General features: G+C 43.0%; 1 protein-coding gene across 1 annotated transcript; it reads left to right on the top strand.

The window, feature by feature from the left end:
* The first annotated feature begins 5,587 nt into the window (after nt 1-5,587).
* rgma (repulsive guidance molecule BMP co-receptor a) lies at nt 5,588-17,866 on the top strand. Its single transcript, XM_063479710.1, has 4 exons — nt 5,588-6,134; nt 9,797-9,912; nt 11,326-11,843; nt 14,887-17,866. The coding sequence occupies exons 1-4, from the start codon at nt 6,121-6,123 to the stop codon at nt 15,577-15,579; spliced, it is 1,341 nt and encodes a 446-aa protein (XP_063335780.1). The 5' UTR covers nt 5,588-6,120; the 3' UTR covers nt 15,580-17,866.
* Nucleotides 17,867-26,063: the final 8,197 nt, after the last annotated feature.

Below are 26,063 nucleotides of genomic sequence, written 5' to 3'. Positions count from 1 at the left end.
GAGGTTAAATATGTGGTGACTCCTACCTGAGCTTTAATTAAAGTTACTGGTAAGAGGACCAGTCTGCATGTTGAGGCATAGAAGATAAACGTCAACGTGGCCTGAGGGAACTATGACTCACGGATGTTCTTTTGGCACTGGTTTTAGGATCTTCTTTCTTTCTTTCTTTTCTAAGGAGGGGGTCTGAGTCTCCTCTTGTTTCGCAGCTTTTCGGTAGAACTACGGTGTGTAAGGTGCTTCCACGAGGAGCTGTCAGTAAAACATCAAGAGCACATCATCATTCTAAGCACCTGACCCAGCACCAGATATATTTCTTCCTCTTCATCTCAGGACTCGGAGGGGGTCCGCTCTTTCTCTCTGCACCCGCTTAAATTTACTCTTAATTAACCTCATTGCACCACGATCCTCAAGTGCAGGTATCTACATAACAAATCAAACTTTTATAGCTTGCTCAGCACCACCTCTTTTTCCCCCCTTCCTTTTTAAGGTCTAATCCAATTAACCTGTTTCAACTGCAGCAGCCAAGATAGATAATTAGGGTATCATTTTACATATATGCAATCAATAACAGCATCATTTAGCTCCAGGCTGAGGGAGGCAGGGGGGGGGCAACATCTAAGAAGCCTGATATTTATCTCTTAGTCCCTTTTTTCCCCTGTAATTAGATGTCCATGGGCTCTTCAATTAACATAAACCCAAAGCGCTGACTTTTCGACATCTCATTAATGAACCACAGCCCTTTACACTTCACTTTACAAAGATAGAGTGGACAAGGCTGCACGGGGCCATGAACTTGGGTGCTAAGTGAAGAAGAGGCTTTTTAAAATGTTTTAGAGTATCTAACGGGGATTAGCGCCCGCTGAGGAGATAGCATACATCTTAATGAGGTTCAAATTAATTTGTTCTTTCAGAATTCCTCTCTTCAACAATTTTAAAGAGACTATAAATATTTCAGCGTTGTAATGTTCTTTTTTCTGGGCATAGAATTGCTAATTTTTACACTGGTTCAGGATAAAATGATGCACTAGGAATGACTAAACCAAAGGTTTATGGAAAATCTGACCCGCCGTAATGGTTTGAAATGCAGACAGGAGTGCCAGTTTATGCAGAAAAGTCAAATTTACTTTACATCTCAGAAAAATTTCTACATATAATGTTGGCGGTATTTGATTGAAATAGTAAAAAAAAAGAAAAGAGAGAAGTGGAGTATTGAAATGTTGTGCACATGGTGGGATTTGTAGGTGCAGCTATCTTGGCTGGAGGAACTTTAAAGTCAACGTGTGTGGTCAGAGTAATGAAGTCAGAGAGTGCTAAGAAGCAGCTGGGGCTGGAGGTGATCTAGAAAAACCTTCAAGCCAACTGTGCAAAAATGCTGAAAATTTACAGCTTGACTGGTTAGATATATATTTTACCAACTTACTGGAGGTTCAGTTTTGATTGACTCTAAGGTGCGTGCTTGTGGCAGCAATGAAAAGCTGTCAAAACACAAAACAATTCCCCATGCAAGTCTCATTATCATCAAAATATGAAGGCTGCTAAGTAATTTGAGGCTGACATTTATTTACTTCTGCATGCATCGGTTTTTTTGCTGCAGTTATTGTGACAAGATGGGACAAAAGCGAGAGCGGCATGAAACCCCCGCAGCTGTGCATACATGACAACGCCGCAGGACATGTAGCAAAGTTCAACAACCAGGCAGAAGAAGCCAAGACATAAAAGAGCAGCGAGGAACTGCTTGTTTTCTAAAAACCGAATCCCCAGACAGTGTTTGCAGCTTTTACTTAGGATTAACGGTGTGGGTCAGGTTGTTATGATAAAGTCTGCATTCCCTCTCAGTCTTATCGTCATTCAGCATTTACGCAGGTCAAGGATGAACAACTGGAGTTTATGGGAGAAAAATATCAAGTGTGTAAACCAGGAATGTCAAACATAAGCCCCGGGGACCAGAACCTGCCCAGCAAAGACTCCAATCCGGCCCACTGGATGACTTCAGTGTCGCTGGTCGGGGCCACATAAGATTAAAGTGGGCTATATGTGGCCCATGATGTAAAATGACTTGTGAATTACAGCTGTGACAGCAATTTATCATTTTTATTCCGAGGGTAAAAACTTTGCACCGCCGGTCTGTGTAAAATACCAAAAACAAACAGAAAAATGCATCAGTTTTTCTAAGGGCTGTGGAGACAAATATAAGAATAATACACACATTTTCATCATTTCCACAGAGCGCCGTTGAGCCCTATCTAATTTTATATTCATAAACTGAATATATAGCTTGTCGTTCATTTTTTTGTGCAGAATTTTTAAAGCAGGAAATTAAAAAGGCAGCTGTTTTATTGAGATAAGCTTTTCTTGCATACATTTATGGCATCGTGCATGCAAATGGAGTCATAGCTGCTCACCAGTGTGTATGTATAAGTGGTTTTTTTTTTTAATTGTTTGTTTGTTTGTTTTTTAAACCCTGTCAGGTGCTGAACAGTGATTCATCATCCACAGTCAAAAACAGTTATCCATTCACAAATGTTTCTCCCTGAAATTTGGCCTGATCGGCTCTGTTGAGCAGCAGAGCTAATTATTTGTCTAGCGGCCTGTACACACTCTGTCTAGTTCGGTCCATGTCTGGAATTAAACAGTGTGCATAATTCTTGTTGGATTGCAGTCCATCTCTGCTCAGTACAAGAGAGAGAATCTGCAATGAGGGTTTGCACATTCAAGTCCCTCCGTCTGTGTGAATGAACAGGCCAATTTGCAAGCCTCCTGCATCCGCATTGTTTCAGACTGTGGCAGTAATTCCACAAATTATCTGAGCCTCCCATATCAGCCCTTAATAGAGTTTTCTGAATTCATGCCCACACCTTATTACCAAAGACAGTCCTGCTGTGCGCGCCACCCCCTCTTTTTAAATGCCAATCGTGCACATGAAACATAGATCTTAGCCAGTTTGTATTATCAATGAATGCTAAAGGGACTTTCACAGGTTAACACCCTTCTGCTGTAATTGCGTATGAAACCTCTGGCTGCATTACAAGTTGAATTTAAACACTAAAAATACTCCACGTTCACATGAGGTCAGCCCATAGTGGCATATTCAATTTACTATAGCTTCCTTATATAGATATTATACCTACAACTCAGTCTGTGGAATAAAGGTGTCTCTAATATATTGTACAGACAATAATATCCATTAGAAATGTTGTTTCAGGTAAACAAAGCAGAAATATTTCCCTGATCAGTCCAGCACAAAAATTGCACAAATATATACAGAGACGCTTCATCAAGGTCAGAAATGTATTTTTAATGTTTTTCAGGTTTCGTTGCTCTTTTTTAATACTCAGCTGCTGCTACTATTATTATTATTGCAGAGTAGTCTAGCAAAGCCCAAAGAATAGATTAACTATTTGAATTAATATTGTCAGCAAATGGCAAAAATGCAGAGCACAAAGTTTGTTGTGATGTCATTAGAATCCATTAGAATCAAAGCTATTCAGTTTAGACTCACAAGACAAAGAATAGCACCAAGCTAATTCTTTGCGTTTGTGGATAAGAAATTACTTTCTCGTGTCGATTTGTTGATTAAATCAACACGAGAAAGTGATGCCCAGTCTTGATTCTAAGTCTGACACCTCTGAAAAGAAAAGCCCAGCAACGCTATGATGGCCTAATTGTTATGCTGCAGGAGTGCAGAAGGCGTCCGGAAGGTCACTTCGAGCATATGATGTTTACTAATCCCTGTCTGACTCAGAAATACTGCAATAGATGGGGTTTCTTACACAGTTCATCCACGCCCAACGCGCAACCAGCCGGGTGTGGATGAATGTGGTTTGTGTTGAAAGACTGAAACATCACCTAAAGATGTACAGAAACCATTTTTTCTCTGAGGAATTTATGACCCAAAATCACAGACCGTGCAACTGTTCTGTCCCAAGAATCTCACAGTTGAACTTTTGATCCGGCGATGAGGAAGTCTAGCATGTGATGATCTGAGGAAATCACCTGATAGTGAAGCAAGAATTACTCATCTGCATTTGTCCACATCGTCTGTGTGGTTTATGATTAATCGTGCTGCAGAAACCTTTTTCTTAAAACTGCGGTCTCCGGGAAAGATTGAGCAAAAATGAATCAGTCAGTCTTCTTCTAGTATACAAGTATGTAATCTCTTCATTACAAAGTGTGAAGAATAAATGTTTCTGCCAAGACCAAGGAGCTTGTAATCTTTTTTTTTTTTTACATTAGTCTCACGGGCATCTTCGTCTCTCTTACTTACTCCTTGGTTTCTACCATATAGTTTCTGCTTAACACATTTTATAACAGACTAAATCACAGACTATTAAAGGAAATCACACAGCGCCCCGAGCATATAGGCGTCACCCAATGCTTATTTTGTTCCTATAATAGTAACGTAGCTGATTGTCACACACATGCACACAGAGGTACGCGCGCGCACACACACACACACACACACACAAAATTGAAGCATTATAATAATCCAGTGACATGTAAAGCAGGTCCGTTGTGTTAACTGGCCGTAATACCTCAGCAAGGCAGCGTGTACACCAGCTGCGTTTAAGATGAGGCAGGCATCCGGCACCTCTAAAGCCATTCTTTTCACACCGGGGTGTCACTCTTTCATGTTCTTCTGCTACATCAATGTAAAATGTGCTGCCTCTCAGTGGCCATCTGGAGTGGGCAGGTCTGGGCTGTGATAGTAAAATGAGAGGATTTACAGGGGTCAGTTTCTTGCTGGATGCACCGAGGGATGATGTAATGTGACAGTTCTGGCCAGCGGCTCAGTGCAAGCAGCATCAGTGTCAATAGAAGGTGCAATCAGAAGCTCATTAGGAAAGGCTTGTGTCAGCTCTGCATTTCTGCTGGCTTTCTCCCGGCCACTCTGCTGCTTCGCTCAGACGATGCTAGTCCGAGGGAAACTGGAGCAGAGAGAAACAGTTATGCTGGAGGTTTGGAACGCTTGAGGAGAGAGGAGCGGGTGGGGGGTTGTGGTGGTATTTTCCTGCATGCAGCCTGATCCTAAAACACAGGTGCAGGTTCCTTGCAGCCCTTTGAGCATACCCCACCCCAACCCCTCCTTCCAGCTGCAAAGTGTTTGTCCACTTGATCCTCCATTAAATCCTGATTATTATGGATTTGTCTTTTTCAAATTGGTGATTTGCAAAGATAAGGGACTGATAAAGGTTATCTGGCGAGGGCTGTTTGCTGCCAATCAATGAGACTAATTAAACTTGATCCAAATACTGCAGAAATAAGAGTATGTAAAAACAGAGGTGAAAGCAATGCAGATATCCTCACTGCCTGTTTTTTTGTTTGTTTTTTTAAAGCCATTTGGTTTAAGTGAAAGCAGAGTTGTCACTACGCAAGGGTTCGGTTCGGTTTTTTTATAAGATAAAAAGTGCTCAAAAGTGCGTTTCTGCCTGGTTTTCAGTGCAGACCTCTTTTCGCTGCAAAGCATCAGAAATGAAGACTAGTTTAAAAAGAGAGAGAGAGAGGGGAGGGGGTGGCTGGGAGGGGGGTCTGATATTTGGGGCTCCCATGCGGCGTCATGCAGAGCCGATCATTGTCTCTCTCACACTTTCTAACTAGCCATTTCACAACATCCACACAGCGGATCGAGCCGTACGCAGCAGCAGTTTTACCTTCAGGGCTTTTTTTCTTTCTTTCGTTTTTTCTCCTACACGACGTCGACCCATAACTAACAATTTGAATTCGGCACGCGGATGAGGCCAATTACCGGACTTAATCTATCATTACGTCCCCGTTCCGATCGGCTGATAGTCAAATGAGTTAAGCGATGGCTGAAGAGATCCGAGTCCGCCACCGGGTGCCAGAAGTGGTTGTTTAAATTTAAAGAAAACAACTAAAAGAGAGAAGAGAGAGGGGGAAACACTTTGATTTGCTTGCAGCGCGGACTTGGAGAAGCTGTTCGGCGGACATGATGTGCAGAGTGGCGGATTTTACGCGCAGAAAGCCGCTGGGTGCGTTTGATTTCGGATTACTGTGACACACTGACTGTGTAGTTTTCAGGGGGAGGTTTTTTTTTAAGGAGTCTGCTTCCCTCTCGCTCCTGTTCGCTGCTGTCCTCCAGGACTCCAGAGTCGCGGAGATCCCATGCAGTCGCCAAGGTTGGTTCGAGACTAAATTTTACTCCTTATTTCTCATATTAGGCAGGAATGTGATCAGTTTTGTGCTGCTCAGCTCTGTAATGTGTCTTGTCTTCCTATCATCCTGCCCGGAGTGTTTGGATTTCTGCAGATTTAATAACCTGACCCTTTTTCCAGTGTCACACAAGAAAAAAACTAGGAGAAAACTGAATTTTGAAATGCACCAGACCCCCCACCAAAAACAAAAAAATGCATTTACACGCCTCATTACTTCTAAATTATTGGACAACTGGGAGTAAAACTATTAATCACAATTTTATATGTTATTTTGTCTGGATTTAAAGCAGTTACTCCCAACTAAAAATACCCTTGAGGCCACTTTAATCCAACATGCAGTAAATGATGATCTTAGCGGTGCTACAGGACAAACGCGCCTGTCGGATGCAGATTTTTCACCTTTTAAATCCCAACTGCGTGACAGCTACCTGTAATTAGACCAATAACCGAGCTGTCCACAAAGCTCAAATTTAATGACAGGTTTGGTTGTCCTCGTAATGCCATGTGCGTTTGTGTCATGATTTGAGGTTTCATATCAGAGCTCATAACAAGCGCCATCTGTTGGAAAAGAGGATCAGTCCCTGTGGCTGTGGAGATAAAGATAAATGGACAGAGATATGTTGGCCTGTGCAACCAGTTTAACGCTGCACACAAAAGAGATGGAGCAGCTTGTTATTTAGATTACACAGGGAGGATTTAAAAAACTGTCTGCTGTAATTCCCCCAGCAACCTGGTTTGACAGGTGATATCAGAGATTTAAGCAGCACATCATAAAGCCATTATGCTGGATTTATGGAGATGTTTTATTGTTATATTGTGTCACCGCTACCTGTTACAGCATGTGGACGACAGGGTCTCCCGGATAAATATGTCCTCATTTATATGACGGAACATGATGGTGGTTAAAAAGCAAAAAAAAAAAAAAAAAGAGCTGTAGATAAAAACATAACTAAGCTAAGCAATTCAGTGATCAGTGTGTTGACTCGGAGAGGTGGTGATTAGAAAAGACATGTCCTAACCTCATTTTGATTGATTATTTTATTAGTGATTTATCGATTAATCAATAAAATGTCAGAAGTTTCTTCCTATTTCCCCACCCAGGAAATACACCAGACCCCAAAGAGGTTCAATTTCAGTGAGAGATTTGAGAGCGTCTTTGATAAATAATTTAACTAATCAAACTGGAAGCAATCAAATTAGCTGATACTAATACTGTAATTTATTAATCTGGTATTCTAGCTGAAACAATTAGTGATTCAGAATAAGGAATACATGGGGTCGTTTTGGACAAAGAAATAGATCTGTGACTTTTTATTGATATTTACGAACCCTCTGTGACATAACTGGTTTCTCCTTCACTTTTAATAGTAATAACTGAATGCTTTAATGAAGCTGGATAACTACAGATAACTATCATTCATGCTTGTTCTCCATAAACGGATCATAAAAATGACTAGCTGGCTAAAGCACTGACAACAACAATAATTTTTCCTCTATTTGTTTTGAGTATGGGCAAATAGTGCAAAAACATCTTCACATAATGAGAGTAGATGTTTGATATGGATGTTGTATGTTAGTCTGCAACAGGTGATGTATGTGCAGCATCTGTTTTTCAGATCTGGTGCATTTTGCAGATTGATCACTGGGCTTCTTCTGCCCAGCAGCTGACCGACATCTGATTAAGACAAGCTGCATCAAACCCTTCAGAGTGCTGGTGAACAGCTTCATTCCTCTGCTGCAGCCACGCTACAATCCAAAAATATTCCACAATTCATCAAAACATTTCACCGAGCAGCTTATACCTTTCAGCTGCGCTCATTCCTTCCTTTCAGATGTGAATGCTCGGTATATTAGGTTTGGAAGTAAGTCTGCACGGGGGCCACCCTTGTTGAAAACATGTGTAGGCTCGGACCTCTTTGTACATGAACATATCCATCACCCGCGAGAGGGACAGCAACCACAAAGACAATCAGCGCTCTGTGGAAAAATACTGTACAGCCAGCCACAACCTGAGCAAGGCGGTACATATTTTGGTTTAAATGAAATGCTCCACTAATGTGTCATCAGCACAATTCAAAGCTAATCAAAAAGAGGAGCGGATCAACACCTGCACTTCTTGTCATTTGGAGAAATGCTTTTAAATCCGTCGAACCAACATGGAAGAAATGCTCACTGCAATGAGGGGCTGCTTATTCTCATTTCAGTGAAGCAATTAAGTAGTAAAATGCCATCAAAATTCTTACGATCAGATGGGGCTCACTGTAAGTTTGAGTACCTCATGTCCGGGTGCTTTAAACGACTTGTGCTGGGTAAACTATGGCTGCTGTGATATCAAAGAACTGCAGTGTTTCCACACTGTTTCGCTCTCTCGTTTTTTAAAGTCATTTAACAACCTGAGGATGAGTTTACATCATATAATTACAGGCACATTACACATAGCGGATAGTTAAATGCTTATTTTGAAGTTAATGCCTTGAAACATGGTTATAAGAAGATAACATTTGCAATAACAAATACTGTGCAATTTGTTTTTCACCCTCCTAGTAATTGTTTTTAAAATTATGACTTATGGCTGAATTGTATGGCTGAATACATGGAGTTAGGTAACATTTTAGTAAACTACGCTATTAAATGATTATACTTTTTGTCAGTATACAGATATTGATCCTCAAGCTAAAAATAATCTCCAAACATTCACTCGTTCCAGTATGTTAAACATGATCAGTTTAATGGTTTTCCTTGTTATGTGTACCAGGAACCCAATTATCTTTGGATCAGCTCAGGGTTTGGGAATATGTGATGGGGATTTTTCCCTAGATAAAAACCACAATGGAGAAATTAGGAAGCAAATCAGTGAGATGAACCCACAATTACATGTATGCTTTATCATTTTGACCCAAATTTTCACTCAATCCTGGCTATTTGTGGTAATGAGACTATCTTGTTCAATAATACCTTTGCACATTGCCCACAGTGGGCTGTGTTGGGTGGAAGGGTTAACATGGCTTGTAGCAACCATTTTAAGGTGATGCAGATGATGTATAGTTTTTCGAGAAGTGATATGAAGAAAAAAACTGATGATTGTTCGTATTGTTGGTGGTTTTCCTCTTGTTAATCTGCCCACACACGCTCTGTGGAGGCATGACACTGTTTTCATTTCAAGCCTTTAAACGGTGCGGTTGTTGTTGTGATCTTATAACAAATCAGATCTTTCTTTTATATGGCGGTGTGGACTACCACTTTGTGGGTCATGAAAAGTCGGTCGTCGTCTAACAAGTCTGCACGCTGAGGTGTAATTTGAGTCTCGCAGAAAGGTGGGGGTTTAAGGGCGAAACGGGCAGCCGTGATTGGTTCAGCTTGTCCGATGACCCGCAGAGGCTTCGCCTCCTCGGCACTCCCTAAAAGGAAGGATAGCTCGGCTGCCTGCCTGCCTGCTTGGAGCTGTTTGAGCTAGCTGCCTAACTTTTACCGACGGGAGGAACAAAACAGCCTCTTACCAGGCGGTGATGAGAAGACGGGACCCCCAGCTTCAGACCGTTTTCATGGACTTTCTAGTGTTTTCTTAGCGAAGGCTTGGCGAGTTGAGCTAACTGTCCTCCACTGTTTTTTGTCCTTAATGCGACCAGGGAGAGGAGTACAGTGCGAGCCCGAGCTGGATGGATGGTTATGGGGGAAAGAGGGAGACCCTCGGCGCTTGAAGTGTGCAGAGTCCTCGCCGTGCTTTTCTCACTCTTCCCCTCTGGTAAGAAAAAAAATCTTTTTTGTCTTTTTTCTTTTTCTTCCTTTTTCCTTTTAGACACAGCAGGCGCGTTTTACGCCAACACACACGGTTTACATGACTTCACGTAACTTTGTTAATCACAGTGCTAGCAAACTCCAGAAGTTATTAGCATTGATTTTACCCCTTGGCGTCCAAAGTTGCCTGATTTATTTACTTTTTATTTGCCGAAATACTGTATTTTGTATCATTGTTATTATTGAACCACTGGTTTTTATTTTTCAAAAAAATGTGACGTTTTAGCGGGAATCCGAAAACTAGTACGAAAGCTTATAATAGTCCTTATCGTTTAGTTAAAAATCCACCAAACTCTATACAAAAAGTGACTAAAATCTAGAGAATTGCAGCGAAGCGTTTACCTTGTACGTTTATAATTGTTTTTTAATTTGAAAATATTATTTTTTCACATTTCTTTAATGTTAGAAATCTTGACATTTAAAAAGAAAATTTTGCCAGGTATTAGTTTTGAGACATAAACCACTGAAAGGTCTTCTCGGAGCTGCATGCGGCTCTCCAAAAGTGTTTTGTTGGGGGATGGGACGTGTCTCAGGGTTTTGGCTCCTTCAAAGTGTTTTTTCAAACCGAGAACTGCACCGTAGAAGCACAATAATGTATCTTAAGTAACTATATATTTGTGTGACTGCAATCAGTCACTTTTTCAGCTCACTTAGCGCAAAGCCTTATCGGTTTTCTTCTTTGATCACATGCCGTTACACAACAAAGTGATAATACGCTGATAGCTGAGATCAAGATTAGTTTATTGCCATCTTGATAAGTGGATGGGTGGTGTGGACGCTTTGAGTTGTTTAAAGTTTGACTTCAAAGTGCTGGTAGTCCACCCCCCGGAAACCTCTCACAGCCAGTTCAAATAAATAAATGCTTTATTAATCGAAGGTGATACTATTCAAACATGGTGTTGCAATGATTCATCCTGGGAAATGTTAAACTACCATTGGTGCAAAAGTATTGCAACAAAGCTGGAGACCACAGACGAGTAGTGTTATTAATCGGTTATGGTGTAGATTAGTATCCCTAATCGAGTTTTTACCTGTGCATATAAAGAGAGAGAAATGGAAACCACTGGGATGTGAAAGGGAAGTGAAGCGAAGCTACCTTCTTTCCAGGCTTAGCTTTTTTTTGTGGCTACATCATATAAAATGTATATGTTACATGAAAATTACATCTAATGTTATTGTAATTGTTATTAACTCTATAGATGATTGTTTTTATAATTTACAGTATAGTATGTACAAAGAAAATGGTTAACTTAAGGAGGAACAACAGTAGCCTTTTGGACAGAGAGTGTGCTTTAAAGTATCATGTTTCTAGATGACTTTATTACTTTTGCTCCAACTGGATGTTGTTCCTCCCTGACAGTGAGCCTGCAGTGCAAGATCCTCAAGTGCAACTCTGAATTTTGGGCCTCCACCTCAAACTCTGGACCGGAGGAGGAGTTTTGCACGGCTCTGCGGGCGTACAACAGCTGTGTACGTCGGACCGCACGTACCTGCAGGGGTGACTTGACATATCACTCTGCACAGCATGGCATAGAGGACCTAATGAGCCAGCACAACTGCTCCAAGGAAGGACCGACTTCCCATCCACGTACCCGGACCCCGCTTCCTCCAGCACCCCCGCCGGTTATGACTGATAGCCAAGAACGCTCCGATGGCCCGGAAGTGTGCCACTATGAGCGCAGTCTACCACGCAACACGGCGCCACCTAACTATACCCACTGTGGCTTTTTTGGAGACCCACACCTCCGAACTTTTGGCGACGACTTCCAGACATGTAAGGTGGAAGGAGCCTGGCCGCTCATCCATAACAAATACTTGTCCGTCCAGGTGACCAACACTCCTGTAGTACCGGGCTCTTTCGCCACCGCCACAAGCAAGGTGAGACCCTCTATTGTTTCTGTGTATGACTGCAGCACTAGCTGATTGGCTAAGGCTTTGAATATATGTCTTGATGGATGCTCATCCAGGTAAGAAAATCTCCAAAAGTTGAATTTGTTCTGGACGTAGCGTTTTCAGTGGCAGAAACATTTCGTCACTCATCCAAGTGACTTCTTCAGTCTCAGCTGACTGCAGGTTTCCCCAACCTTATAAACAGTACATTTGCATAATGACTGAAACTAGCACCACTGACAAACAATGATTGCATTATTCATCAGTGGCGCTAGTTTTTTTTTTTTTTTTTTCTGAATCCAGTCAGTCTGCTTGCATCTGAGTGATGTAAATTCCATTATCTAAGACGGTCCATGTGCCAGTTTTTTGTGACAGTGCAGAGTACCCCACAAAGACTCTGCACTGGATGCACTACAGCTAACTGCAGCGGATTGTTTTTGAGGCTTAATGCCCAAACTGATCATCCTTAATCAAGCTAATGTTTATTATTCCACAAAATGTGCTGTACTAAGTATTCTAGAAGGGATTCTGTTCTCTGTGTTACTAAAAATACACTACAAGCTACACAGAGCAGAAAAGGAGGGCAAGATGTCTGACACAGGAATGGTATACAATCATCCAGTCACTTTTCAAAATAAAAGACCCTGTGCAGACTAAATGCTGTGCTGCTGAAAGTGTTTTGAAGAAGTTCAAAGGATGCTATGTGTGTTGCATCGCTGGGATGAGCCAACAGTCAGTCAGCTAGGGCCGCTGTTAACAATTAAAGGACCATTTACACATTCCTAAGCAGTTGTTCAAAATTTGGTGAACAATTTTTGGTTGATGCACAGTTAAGAAAAGGACTCTTGTCTTTGTTGTGTTAGCTCTGTAATTGGGCGGGGGGGGGGGAGGAAATCAACAATTTTTATTATCATTGACTCAATTTAAGTAGCAAAAATATGCTGGGTACAGCTTTTAAAATGGGAAGCATTGCCTGGTTCTGTATAAATATATGGTATGTAAGGATTTGGACTGTCACTCAAGCAAAACTGGGTTTTGTAGCATTCTGTGTAGGTGACTTGAAAAGGTGTTTTAAGATAATAATTTGTTGATCCTTGCAATGATGCAGGTAGGGTTTTATAAATGTTAGTACAGATTAACCAGCTGCACATATATCTGTCTGTGTGAAGAGCTGGGATGATTTCCTTTTGTTGACATATACATGGGCAGCTGCAGAGACCGCAGGTGTGTAGATGTTCTTACTACCCTGCTATCTTATCTGCTGGGGGAACGTGTTACATACACCTGCATTAGATCAGCATTACAGGAAGACCCCCCCCCCCCACACACACACACACACACACATTATTGCACATAAGATTGCCATATTATTTTTCAGGTGTAATAGCAAATTCTATGTGGTCTGAAAGGTGCTGTCGGCCTGTGTTCCTGTCACACTGTGGATCCTGCTTATTTGGATGAGTTCTAAATTAGGATATGAGGAAGCTCGATCCAGCAAATCTCAAAGGGCTCCATGAGCTTTATCAAAATCTTTTGATACTTAAAATCAAGATCTTTGATAAAGCTTATCAAGATCTTTGAGATTTGTTGGGCTGGACTTCTTCATCTCATAGATCTTGATAAGCTTTATGAATCATATGTTAGTATTAAAACAGCAGTGCTTTGTCGCATGTGAAGCTTCATTCTCTGTTGAGCTCAGTCTGATGTTTGGGCTTCTTATTGTAGCACACAGTGAGCACAGAACTGCAGATTATTTTGTCCACATTATGAGATTTTCTTTCAGATTTATCAGCAGTGCACAAGTCATTATTGATGTTTTGTTGAATAGTGAATTGGTTAGTTTGGATGGCAGCCCCTAAAATGGTCAAACTGGAGGCCATAACATAGGAGTTGGCCTAGACTTGGCAATGCTCCAGCACCATTTGGTTGAGAACCCGAGTCGTTTGCTGAGGATCATAGCTGAAGTACTCAGACTGAGGTATAACAGGACTTTGTCCCTAATCACATTTGTAGAAGCTATAATTTTCTGTAATCAAGGTTTCTAATGATACTCTATTAAGCATTTGTGGGGGGGGTTTAGCTTTTAAAGTAATTGCATTTTTGTACTGCTATTCTTGGAAGCAAATGAGACGGCTTTTTAAAGATCATGATTCTGGACAAAGGGAAAACAAAGCAGCAGCCAATGCCACCTGTGCAAACAAGGCCCTTCTGGTAAAAGATCTGCATTAGCAGAGCTCCGTGTTGGTACATAGCTCTCGCTACAGCAAATAAAACTGTCTGGTTATTTCCATCTTCATACCAGTAGATAAGGCAGGCCTTTTTCTTTTGTTTGCTTTTATTAAACATTTAAGAAGGAAACTGGGGAAAAAGCAGAAGTTATTGTGGCTTGGATAAAGGAAATTGAAAGAGGGAGAGGGAGAGAGCTGGTGCAGCAGATGAATTGTCAAGCTTAAAGAGTATACTGTGGACCCCCACCCTGTGTCCCCTGTCTCAAATGAGCAGACATCCCAGTTCCTAGGCCGTCCATGTTCACACAAAGGCTCATTGGTGTCCTGATGAAACCAAGCTTACAGAGTCCTGGCCAGTCTCACTTAATTAGCTGCAGAGTATATCGCTGTGTCCTGGCCCGACGCCACTCCCTGGAGCATAGTTCTGGGGGTTCACAGGCAGGTTTTTCAGTACTATGAATGGATCGTCTTTGTGTCTGCAAACTGAGGCCTGATTTTTACATGGCCGAGACTTGTGTTTTTTTGAAGGCGTTTGCCTTGGCCTCCCTCATGTTGAGCCAGCCTTGAAATGTGACACTTAAGTGGGCCGTTGTGGTAGATGGCACATATTGCACAAACTTGTTCTTAATGCAAAAGTATAAGCACTTCCCGTTTTCATTCCGATGTTTACATTTACTGCAGTTTACTAGGATTTGGTACGTGAGTAGGTAGGGAAATGGTCACTGATAACTTCCTGAGAATCATAAAAGTTGACCGTAAAATTAATGTTGAATATTGATGCGATTTCTTTCTCCATTCTGCAGCTGACAATCATCTTTAAGAACTTCCAGGAATGTGTGGACCAGAAGATGTACCACGCGGAGACAGACGAGCTGCCGGCTGCATTTGCAGACGGCTCGAAAAACGGAGGCGACCGCTACGGAGCGAACACCCTGCGTGTGGTGGAGAAGGTTCCCGGGCAGCATGTGGAGATTCAGGCGAGATACATCGGAACAACCATCGTAGTCCGGCAGGTAGGCCGCTACCTAACCTTTGCCGTGCGGATGCCGGAAGAAGTTGTGAACTCTGTGGAGGAAGGTGACAACCAGGACTTGTACCTGTGTCTTCACGGTTGTCCTGCCAACCAGCGCATCGACTTTAGGAACTTCAGAGCTCGAGCGGCGGAGGCCCAAAGCGTCAGCAGGACCAGGAGCAGCACCGGTGCCAACGGCTTTACCTACCAGTCTGCAAAGACCAAGTGCAAAGAGCGGCTTCCAGTGGAGGATCTCTATTTCCATTCTTGCGTGTTCGACCTCCTCTCGTCTGGAGACATAAACTTCACCATGGCAGCCTACTACGCTTTTGAGGATGTTAAAATGCTCCATTCAAATAGCAAAAGATACCACATCTTTGAAAAGGATGCCGAAATGAATAGTGCAGAACAGAAGGGCAGAAATGTACTTTCAGTCTTCCTCGTCAACCTCCTCGCTGTGTTATTGTGGACAGTCTGTCTATAGTCTCTTTACAACAGTGTCCTCATGGTGTGTCTGTCAAGGAGTATTAGAGTACCATCGCTGCATCCTACACCGGCTCCTCTCTGCTCTGGTTCTGTGACTTGACAGGTAGCTTGCAAGTAGGTCATCCCCGACCCAAGTCTCATTTTAGTGCTATTGTCGTGTCTTGACGTCAGCTTAATGACAGGACGAGCTCAGCGTTCTCCCGCCTATCATCACACGTATTTAGCTGCTTCATTGGATTGGTCTTTGAAGAGGGCAGCGGTGAGAGAGCCCAGCTACTGCGGAGCTCAGGATATCCACCTGGGATTAAATCCCACATTCTCAATGGGGCCTGCATACCTATGGGAAGCTGGACAAGATGATCTTTTGCAGAAAGAGGAGTTTGCTGTTCCTCCCTCCTCTGACCCCCCCTCCCTCTCCCTCTCCCTTCATTGGTGCCAAGCCTCTATGGCTCATGTGGCAAAACGAGAGGACCTGACAGGGGCTTTTGTTAACCTTAGGCCAGAAGCAGCTCTATGTTTGATTAGTTTCCAGCTTTGGAAAAGCCGGAGCCTTTTGGAAGAAACACTCAGCCAAAAGGATGTCAGAGCAGCGTCTCCAGTTGTCTGCTGTGGAGATTAATGGGTCATATTGTTAGGTTGTGTGTGTGTGTGCGTTAGTACAATATGTGTGCCGAATTCAGCATCTGTGGTTAATTTTGTGTTTGTGCGTGCAGCAGTTTCCAGACAACAAACCTCCAGCGGGAGAACTCCATTCCCATGTCTTTGTGTTGCACCTAAAATTTCAGAAATAGAAAAAGATGAAGCACTCGAGTTCATCTAGTGGACTCTTTATCAGCCAAGTAGCAAATTCCAAAAAGGGAACTCAAAAATAGTCATCTGCACGTCATTTTTCACTGTCATGCAACCTTTTCCCCTCCTTTTGAGCCGTCGCACGACACGCTGACGTGTGGATCAGAAAGCGTTTGTACTTTTAGGTCGGTTATGTGAATGTAGCGAAGAAGAAGGTTTAGAAGTGCAAACTTGTTTAATGGCACTTAAAGCGTTTACAGAAGGTCGAGCAGCCAATCAAAGTCCGACACCTCCTCGAGAGCATTTTGTGAATTTAAATCTCTGTTTCAAGCATCAGTGGTGTAGATGCCGTTAGTACTCGCTGTAAAGACATCACCTCTAGTCAGTTGAGCATTTTTATAGACTACCAGCGTGCTGAGCTGACTGTGGCTTAGTGAGTAAACGATAAGCATATGTCTGTAGACGTGATTTCATGGCTTAAGTCATTGCCAAAGAACAAGCCCTTGTGCCAACATTTTTCCAAACAGCTGAATTTTCATCTTTCAGTCCTTTAAAAACAGTTTGCGACTCCTAACTGTGTATATAACTCGTGTTTGTGGGTGAATTACAGTAACGCGTACTGTAAAGGCAGCATTGATTTCTGTTACTGCAGTCTCACTTTTTGCTTTTTCTTGTTTCACAATAAAGCTTCGAGGTTTCCAGCTGAACTTTGGCTCTCAGCTGCAGTATCTGTTAGTGTGCAAGTCCTCCCCCGTAGGTCCCGTTACCGCTGGGGCAGTTTAATGGTCATTTATCCTTTTTTACACTGAAGTATTTGGCAGGCCTTACTACTGCTATTTGGAATATGTATCAGTGCAGTTTGACGGCAACAAAAAGGGAAAAAGGAAAAAAAAAACACATACAACAAACTGATGATTGTAATGTTGAATCTTGTGTTGATAGATGTAATTTGTGTTTGTGTGTTTCACAGTAAATGGTTCTACATGTGTAATGTGAGACTGTACATGGTTTTTGTGTATTGTTGAGTTTAAATTTGTATATTACCTGTTGTGTTTTGAATTTATCACTCCAGTTTTTGTACACAAGATGTTTCAGTGAATGTGAACTTTTGTTTTTCTTTAATTTGAAAAGGGATTTTTCTTTTGTCTTTTTGCAAAAACATGAACGCCACAGAACAGATTAGTCTTTACTAAGTACAGTGTACACATTGGTCTGTGTAGCAGTGATAAACGTTAGTTGTTTAGTATCAAACAAGACTGCCCACCTTACCCACAGAAGAGATTGTTGCAAAGTGTTTTTTTGGGGCGTTCATGTTTTTGAGTTTAAAGCACTTTATGTTTTCTTTGACATTTAGCTCTTTTGTTTGACTTGTAAGGGTTTAAAAAAAATACAAAAAAATAGCTGAATGGGGGGAAATGCCAGAAAGATCAAACTGTGTTGTAAATGTGATCCCACATGCCAGCTGTTTGTAATGTAAATTATTTATTAAATAAAAGGAAGATGTCTCGTTTATCAGCTCTCCTTTTGTCCTGTGTGGTGTGAGTTTGAAAGCATTTTTTGAAAACCACCCGGTGTGGGTTTTCTGCCTACACTTTGCAGTGCTTGACTGCCCCCTGCTGTAGATATGTGAACAAATGTTAAAACTTAAAAAAAACATTCCAAGTTTTGACTTTGGAGTTAAAAATTTATATTAAAAATGGGATTTCTGAGCTTTATATAGTTAAAATGTAAACAAAGTTAAATGTAAAAGTGCGGTTTCAGGTGTATCCTCAATTTATAGAGAAAAGCATAATAAATAATCTAGAATTGACAATTTACTGAACATCCTATGCAGACAGAGTAGGAGGAGCACACAAACTTCATACAGAAGTCTCAAGGCCAGAATCAGTCTGCTGCAAATTAAATAAAATGTGAGGTCAAAATGTCCATAAAACATGTCTTTCTGACCCTTGTGGTGGTCACCAGAAAGCCCCAGGCAGAATTTGAGTAGGTATGTACATCAAAGTCTAATGCTGAAATTTTATTAAGATAAGATAACCTTTATTAGTCCCACACGTGGGAAATTTGTTTTGTCACAGCAGGAAGTGGACAGTGCAAAAGTTATGAAGCAAAAATTAGAATAAAATAAAATAAGAATAAATACAGTACACAACTGTACAGAATAGAATAAAATAGAATACTATATACACTAGAATAAAATAGAATAAAATATACAATAAGATAAAAATAGAATACAAATGCTATATACAACTGAGTAAAAAATACAACGATGCCAGAAAAGATTATTGCACATTTGTGTTATTGCACATTTGTGGATGTGTGTGTTTGATCAGTTAAAGTCTTTGTTGTGGAGTCTGACAGCAGTGGGGAGGAAAGACCTGCGAAATCTCTCCGTCCCACACCGTGGGTGCCGCAGTCTCCCACTGAAGGAGCTGCTCAGTGCTGTCACAGTCTCATGCATGGGGTGGGAGATGTTGTCCAACAGTGATGACAGCTTAGCCACCATTCTCCTGTCACTCACCACCTCCACTGGGTCCAGAGGGCATCCTAGAACAGAGCTGGCCCTTCGGATAAGCCTGTTCAGTCTCTTCCTGTCCCCAGCAGAGATGCTGCCACCCCAGCAGACCACACCATAAAAGATGGCTGAGGCCACCACAGAGTCATAGAAGGTCTTCAGGAGTGGGCCCTCCACTCCAAACGACCTGAGTCTCCGCAGCAGGTACAGTCTGCTCTGCCCTTTCCTGTAGAGGGCGTCTGAGTTATGAGTCCAGTCCAGTTTGCTGTTCAGATGAACACCAAGGTACCTGTAGCTGTCCACAGCCTCGATGTCCATACCTTGGATGTTCAGTGGTTGCAGTGGAGGATGCTTGTGCCTGCGGAAGTCTACAACCAGCTCCTTGGTTTTACTGGCATTGATCTGGAGGTAGTTCAGCTGGCACCAGTCCACAAAGTCCTGAGTCAGTCCTCTGTACTCCTTGTCGTCCCCATCAGTGATGAGGCCGACTATAGCAGAGTCATCAGAGAACTTCTGCAGGAAGCACTGGGTGGAGTTGTGGGAGAAGTCTGCAGTGTAGATGGTGAAGAGGAACGGAGCCAGAACCGTTCCCTGTGGGGCCCCCGTACTGCAGACGACCCTGTCCGACACACAGCCCTGAGTCCTCACATACTGTGGTCGGTCGGTGAGGTAGTCCAAAATCCAGGTAGTGAGGTGATGGTCCACTCCAGAGTTCTCCAGCTTGTCCTTCAGAACCGAGGGAAGAATAGTGTTGAAGGCACTGGAGAAATCAAAGAATATGATTCTTACAGTGCTTCCAGCGGTCTCCAGGTGAGCGAGGGAGCGATGTAGTAGGTGAATGACGGCATCATCCGCTCCAATGCCAGGCTGGTAGGCAAACTGAAGTGGGTCCAGTGATGAGCTCACAAGGCGCCGAAGCTGAGCCAGGACCAACCGCTCCAGGGTCTTCATCAGGTGGGATGTCAGAGCCACCGGCCTGTAGCTGTTGAGGTCCTTGGGGCGTGAAGTCTTTGGCACTGGTACAACACAGGAGGTTTTCCAGAGCTGTGGGACTCTTCCCAGCCTCAGGCTCAGGTTGAAGAGGTGCTCCATCACACCACACAGTTGGTCCGCGCAGGACCTGACGACCCTCGAGCTGATGCCATCTGGACCCGCTGCCTTCTTGCCATTAATCCTCCTCAGTTCCCTCCTAACCTGGGTGGTTGAGAGAGACAGTCTGGAGCCTTGTGTTGATTGTGTATTGGATGCTGTTGTTGGGGGTGTGAAGTGTCTGAGGTGTCAGAGGTGGAACAGCAGCAGTGGGGGTGGTTGAGTCTGCAGCCGATGTTGGAGACTGCCTCATGGCTGAATCAAATCTGTTGAAGAAATGATTCAGTTCATTTGCCCACCTCACATCCCTCCCAGGCAGAGAGTTCTGATGTTTGTGGCCTGAGATGGTTCTGAGGCCTCTCCAGACTTCACCAACGTTGTTTTGCTGAAGCTGGTTCTCCATCTTCTGCCTGTAGCTGTCCTTCCCATTCCTTATCAGTCCCCTCAACTCTCTCTGCACCCTTTTCAACTCCTCTTTGTCTTTGGATTTGAAGGCCCTCCTCTTCTGCTTGAGGACGGCTTTAATTTCTGGGGTAATCCAAGGTTTGTTGTTGGAGAAACACCGTACAGTCCTGGTAGGTACGGTGTTATCCACACAGAAATTAATATAGTCAGTAATGCATGTAGTAAGGCTGTCGATGTCCTCTCCGTGGTCGTCACAGATCACCTCCCACACAGTCGACTCAAAACAATCCTTAAGAGCCTCCTCGCTCTCCTCCGACCATCTCTGCACTGTGCGGGTGGCTGGTGGCTCCCTGCGCAGTAAGGGCTCATACACAGGGACAAGGTGCACCAGGTTGTGATCAGATCTGCCCAGGGGAGGGAGAGGTGATGAACTGTATGCCTCTTCAGCATTGGCATACAGTAAGTCCAGTGTTTTATTGTCTCTGGTTGGGCAGGTCACATACTGGGTGAAGGTGGGCAGTGTGGAGTCCAGTGAGGCATGATTGAAGTCCCCTGATATTATGAGGAGGGCTCTCGGAGATTGTGTTTGCAGTCTGCTGACCACTGAGTGGAGAGTGTCACAGGCTGCATCCGCGTTGGCCGAGGGGGGGGGACATACGCTGTTATCGCGATAACATGCGAGAATTCCCGGGGCAGGTAGTACGGCTAACAGCTCAATGTCTCTGCTGCAGAGTTGTTCTTTCACAGTGATGTGCCCAGGGTTACACCATCTGTCATTCACAAACACTGCCAGTCCCCCTCCTTTCCTCTTACCGCTCTCTCTCGTCCTGTCCGCTCGCAGCAGCTGGAATCCCGGTAGTGTCACGCTCGTGTCCGGAGTTAGCGGTGTTAGCCACGACTCCGTTAGCATCATGATGCTACATTGCCGTACTCCCTCTATGACCAGGTTAGCGACGTGAGCTCATCCATTTTATTGGGCAAAGACCGTACATTTCCAATAATTACAGAAGGAAGAGATGGTCGATAACGTCTCCTTCTCGGCCGACGGCGCTCCTTCCCAGCACGACACCCCCGTCTTTTCCTCCTCAGCTCGCTGGGAATGTCAGGTCTGTCCGCCGGCAGTACCGCTGCGGGACGCAGCGCTAACAGCTGATCCTTACTGTAAACAAAGGATCCCTGCTCTGGGTCCCCAGACACGGGTGAAAAAAGTAGAGAAAAATTAAGAAAAACGACCAGAACTAGCACAAAACGGTAGAACATGGTTGCAGAGTCTAATTACTAATACGTTAGTTATAAAAAATTACGAGAAGAAAAGATAAGAAAGAAATAAACTCAGAATGAGCAGAGCTGCTGTAACAGGCTGCCGCACACGGGGGGCGCCGGGTGCGGCAATTATCCTGTTTGGAAGAGCCAAATGAAGCTAAAATAACACTCAGGTTTACTGTTTGCTGTTGCACTGAAGAACCCTGATCCAGCCTTCCTGTCGTATTAGTCCATTCACATTTATCTGCAGGAAACGAAACGCAGAGCATGAAACTGCTTCACCTCACTGGAAGGATAACCGCAATCAGTTGTACCCGTGATGTCCTCATTTAAACATCGAATAATTCTATCATGTGCAGGAGAAGGGTTTCCATGTTAGAATATTATGTGGAGTGGTGTCTTTGAAGGCCACGCAGGAAGAAATATACAGGGTGGGCCATTTATATGGATACACCGTAATAAAATGGGAATGGTTGGTGATATTAAAGTCCTGTTTGTGGCACATTAGTATATGTGAGGGGGCAAACTCCTCAAGATGGGTGGTGACCATGGTGGCCATTTAGAAGTCGGCCATCTTGGATACAACTTTTGTTTTTTCAATAGGAAGAGGGCCATGTGACACATCAAACTTATTGGTAATGTCACAAGAAAAACAATGGTGTGCTTGGTTTCAACATAACTTTATTCTTTCATGAGTTATTTACAAGTTTCTGACCACTTATAAAATGTGTTCAGTGTGCTGCCCATTGTGGTGGATTGTCAATACAACCCTCTTCTCCCACTCTTCACACACTGATAGCAACACCGCAGGAGAAATGCCAGCACAGGTATCCAGTATCCGTAGTTTCAGGTGCTGCACATCTCGAATCTTCACACCATAGACAACCGCCTTCAGATGACCCCAAAGATAAAAGTCTAAGGGGGTCAGATCGGGATACCTTGGGGGCCATTCAACTGGCCCACGACGACCAATCCACTTTCCAGGAAACTGTTCATCTAGGAATGCTCGGACCTGGCACCCATAATGTGGTGGTGCACCATCTTGCTGGAAAAACTCAGGGAACGTGTCAGCTTCAGTGCATAAAGAGGGAAACACATCATCATGTAGCAATTTCAAATATCCAGTGGCCTTGAGGTTTCCATTGATGAAGAATGGACCCACTATCGTTGTACCCCATATACCACACCAAACCATCACTTTTGTTGTTCCAACAGTCTTGGAGGGATCCATCCAATGTGGGTTAGTGTCAGACCAATAGCGGTGGTTTTGTTTGTTAACTTCACCATTCACATAAAAGTTTGCCTCATCACTGAACAAAATCTTCTGCGTGAGCTGAGGGTCCTGTTCCAATTTTTGTTTTGTCCATTCTACAAATTCTGTGCGCCGATCTGGGTCATCCTCGTTGAGATGCTGCAGTAGCTGGAGTTTTGTAAGGGTGCCATTTGTGAGTAGCTAATAATAATTTTAAAAAGTTTAAATTTGTTCAGTATTGAACGGCAGAAATTAGGTTTTCTTTTCAGAAGTATGTAAACGAAAAAAAAACAGCGGCCAACAGCGCTGTAAACAACGGTAGACTTGTTCGTAACAAGCAAGCGAATAATGCAGAAAACAGTACAGACAGAAAGAGAGAGAGAGAGCTGTGCATGATGTGTGATTTTATCGAGGTGGAAGCAAAACAGTAAAAGTCAGAGGAAATTCATGACGATGTTTATGTGAAGCGTAGTTTGGATCTTCTTTTGCTGCTGGTTCAGTCAGTTTTATTTTTATTGTTTGGAGAGAGATCAAACTAACAGCTTTAGAATCAGCGCAAAAAGGGCGTGAACACAAAGCGCGGACCCGCCGACAGATCAGAATGAACCAGCTGTCGGCTTTCAGCCCCGACCGTGTCCGTGCCGTCAGGTGAGAAAGGCGACATCTCACTGATTCTGATCCGCGGGTCCGCGCTTTGTGTTTACGTCTTTGTGCAGAATCCGTGTACCTGCTCTCATTTACTGTCTTAGCTGTTTGGTGGTTGTTGAAATTTTGTGAGATTTCACCAGAGATACTGGCATTTCGGGCAAAATACATTTATATTAAAAATCGATTCAGGATTTTAATGAATCAATTTCACGTTATCCAAGCCAGAATCGATTTTAATCGATAAATCGATTATAAAAACCCACCCCTATTTATTAGTGTGTGTGTGTGTAATGTGAGAATGGTGGTTTATTTATGTTGAAGTTTATTCTCCTTTAATGACTTCAACAGAAAACATGAAACTGAGGAGAAACTCTGTTAGTCCGTGCTGCGTGGCATGCAAGTGGCACATTTTCCTACTACAGGTCATCATTGCCGTATTAATTTAGGGGTTGGCCATGAATGCAGACATGTTTGTTATTAATAAAGAAGAAGAACGTACTACAAGAAAGTACTACAGATGCAGTACACATGGGCACTATGGGATCTGGGGTCTGGAGCAGCTGTGCAGGCTCCATGAGACTGTCCAAGTCTTTACTGCTCTTTAAGTTGGTGCACAACTCTTACATGTGCAAACGAACTTGCTTTGTGGTGAACTACAACACCTGACCGCTAAAGCAGAACTTGTGTTTGCCAGATTCATGGCGTTTACCATAGTTCACTACTGTGTTTGTTGCTTTTCAATGTTGCTGCTCAATATTTGGCCCCTCTCTCTTACTTTGAACATATTTTTTCTCCACTGTTTGAAATTGAGATAAAAACAGTATAGGTTAATGATTTATGAAGTATACTTTTATTTCAAACTTGATTTTAAAACCACAAATATGTCCTGGGTCAATCAGACCTGAGGGATACCAGAGGGTCCCAAAAGTGAAGACAATTCAATGGTTAAAGTTTCTCCTAGACCTGCTCTATAAAATGCTCTTGAAATGCAGGCAGTTTGTTTTTATCATGTTTTTCATCATACAGAGACTACAGAGCCTTACACAGTGCTTCTCAAAGGTTTGATGACTGTGTGCTATTATGAGCACCCAGCATGTGATTGAGGACCACACATGACAAATACACAGACCCAGCATTTGTTGTGTTTGTTATATGTGCGATCAGAAGATGATGGTTTGTATTGGTAATGCGCCTTTTTGCTTTTATGAAGCAAGGTTAATGGATGTAGCTGCTTGTTATGAGCAGCCTGTTGCAAAAACATTATTTATTCCCATTTCTTTAGCTGAATCTATGACAAATGTCAACAATAACACAGTTTGGCAGGCATAAAAAAGCATTATTGCACCAACAAGTGATTCTGAAAGAGCTATTACCCATAAATTTGGCACATCTTGGCATGGTGTGCAGTGTGTCCTTAAAAGTTTGAGGAAACTGGATGAATGGAGGTCGAAAGAAGAAGTGGCAGGCCTAAAAACTATCTGCTGGAAAAGGGTGAGGTATGCCTAATTACATGGTTTGGTAGTGACCAGATGCAGTGACTGCTCCTCAGTAAAACGCACATGAGGGCCCGCCTGGAGTTTGCTGAAAGGCACCTGAAGGACTCTGAGACCACAAGAAACAAAATGCAAAAGGAGTGGTGAAACAAAGATTGAACTCTTTGGCCTGAATGCCAAACATTTCATGCAGGAAACCAGGCACCAATAATCACATGGCCAAAATCATTCCTACAGTGAAGCATGGTGGTGGCAGCATCATGCTGCGGGGATGTTTTTCAGCAGCAGGAAAGATGAATGCTGCAATGTACTTAAAGTTAACCTGCCCCAGAGCGCTCTCGATCCTTAGACTGGGGCAAAGGTTCATCTTCCAACAGGATGACAACCATAATCACACAGCCAAGAATACAAAGGACTTCAGGACCACTTTGAATGTTCTTGAGCGGTCCAGCCAGAGCCCAGATCTCAGGTTATCTGAAAATGGCTGTACATCGACGCTCCCCATCCAACCTGATGGAGCTCGATAGGTTCTGCAAATAAAAATGGGAGAAACTGCTCAAAACTACTCGTCATGCCAAACTTATAGCATCATACTCAGAAAGACTTGAGGCTGTAATTGCTGTCAAAAGTACAAAGTATTGAGCAAAGGCTGTGAATACTTATACACATCTATTTTGAATTAAGGAAGTAACATGGCAAAATGTGGAACAAGCGTCCAGCTGCACTGTAGATGTGGTTCCTGTGAACATTTAGTTGAACTGATGCTGAAGCCACCGTGTCATGTTGGAGACGAGGTCAGGTATTAGGACAAACTTTGTATTCCTCTCACACCTCTGAAAGCATGATTAGCATTTTAGCTCCTGCCTCTCCTGCAGTGCTTTTACACTTTAGAAACTCAACACCTTCATATACACGAGCAGAGAAACTTCAGAGCATTTTGAGCACTTCTCATGTTTGTAGAGCAAAAGATGAAGCAGTTCTAATAGATCAGTTTCATCAGGCATAGTTTTATGAAGACAGCAGAGATG

This window comes from Pelmatolapia mariae, linkage group LG7 (genome assembly GCF_036321145.2).
Source record: "Pelmatolapia mariae isolate MD_Pm_ZW linkage group LG7, Pm_UMD_F_2, whole genome shotgun sequence".
NCBI lineage: Eukaryota > Metazoa > Chordata > Actinopteri > Cichliformes > Cichlidae > Pelmatolapia > Pelmatolapia mariae.
This window is presented reverse-complemented; position numbering and strand designations above follow the sequence as displayed.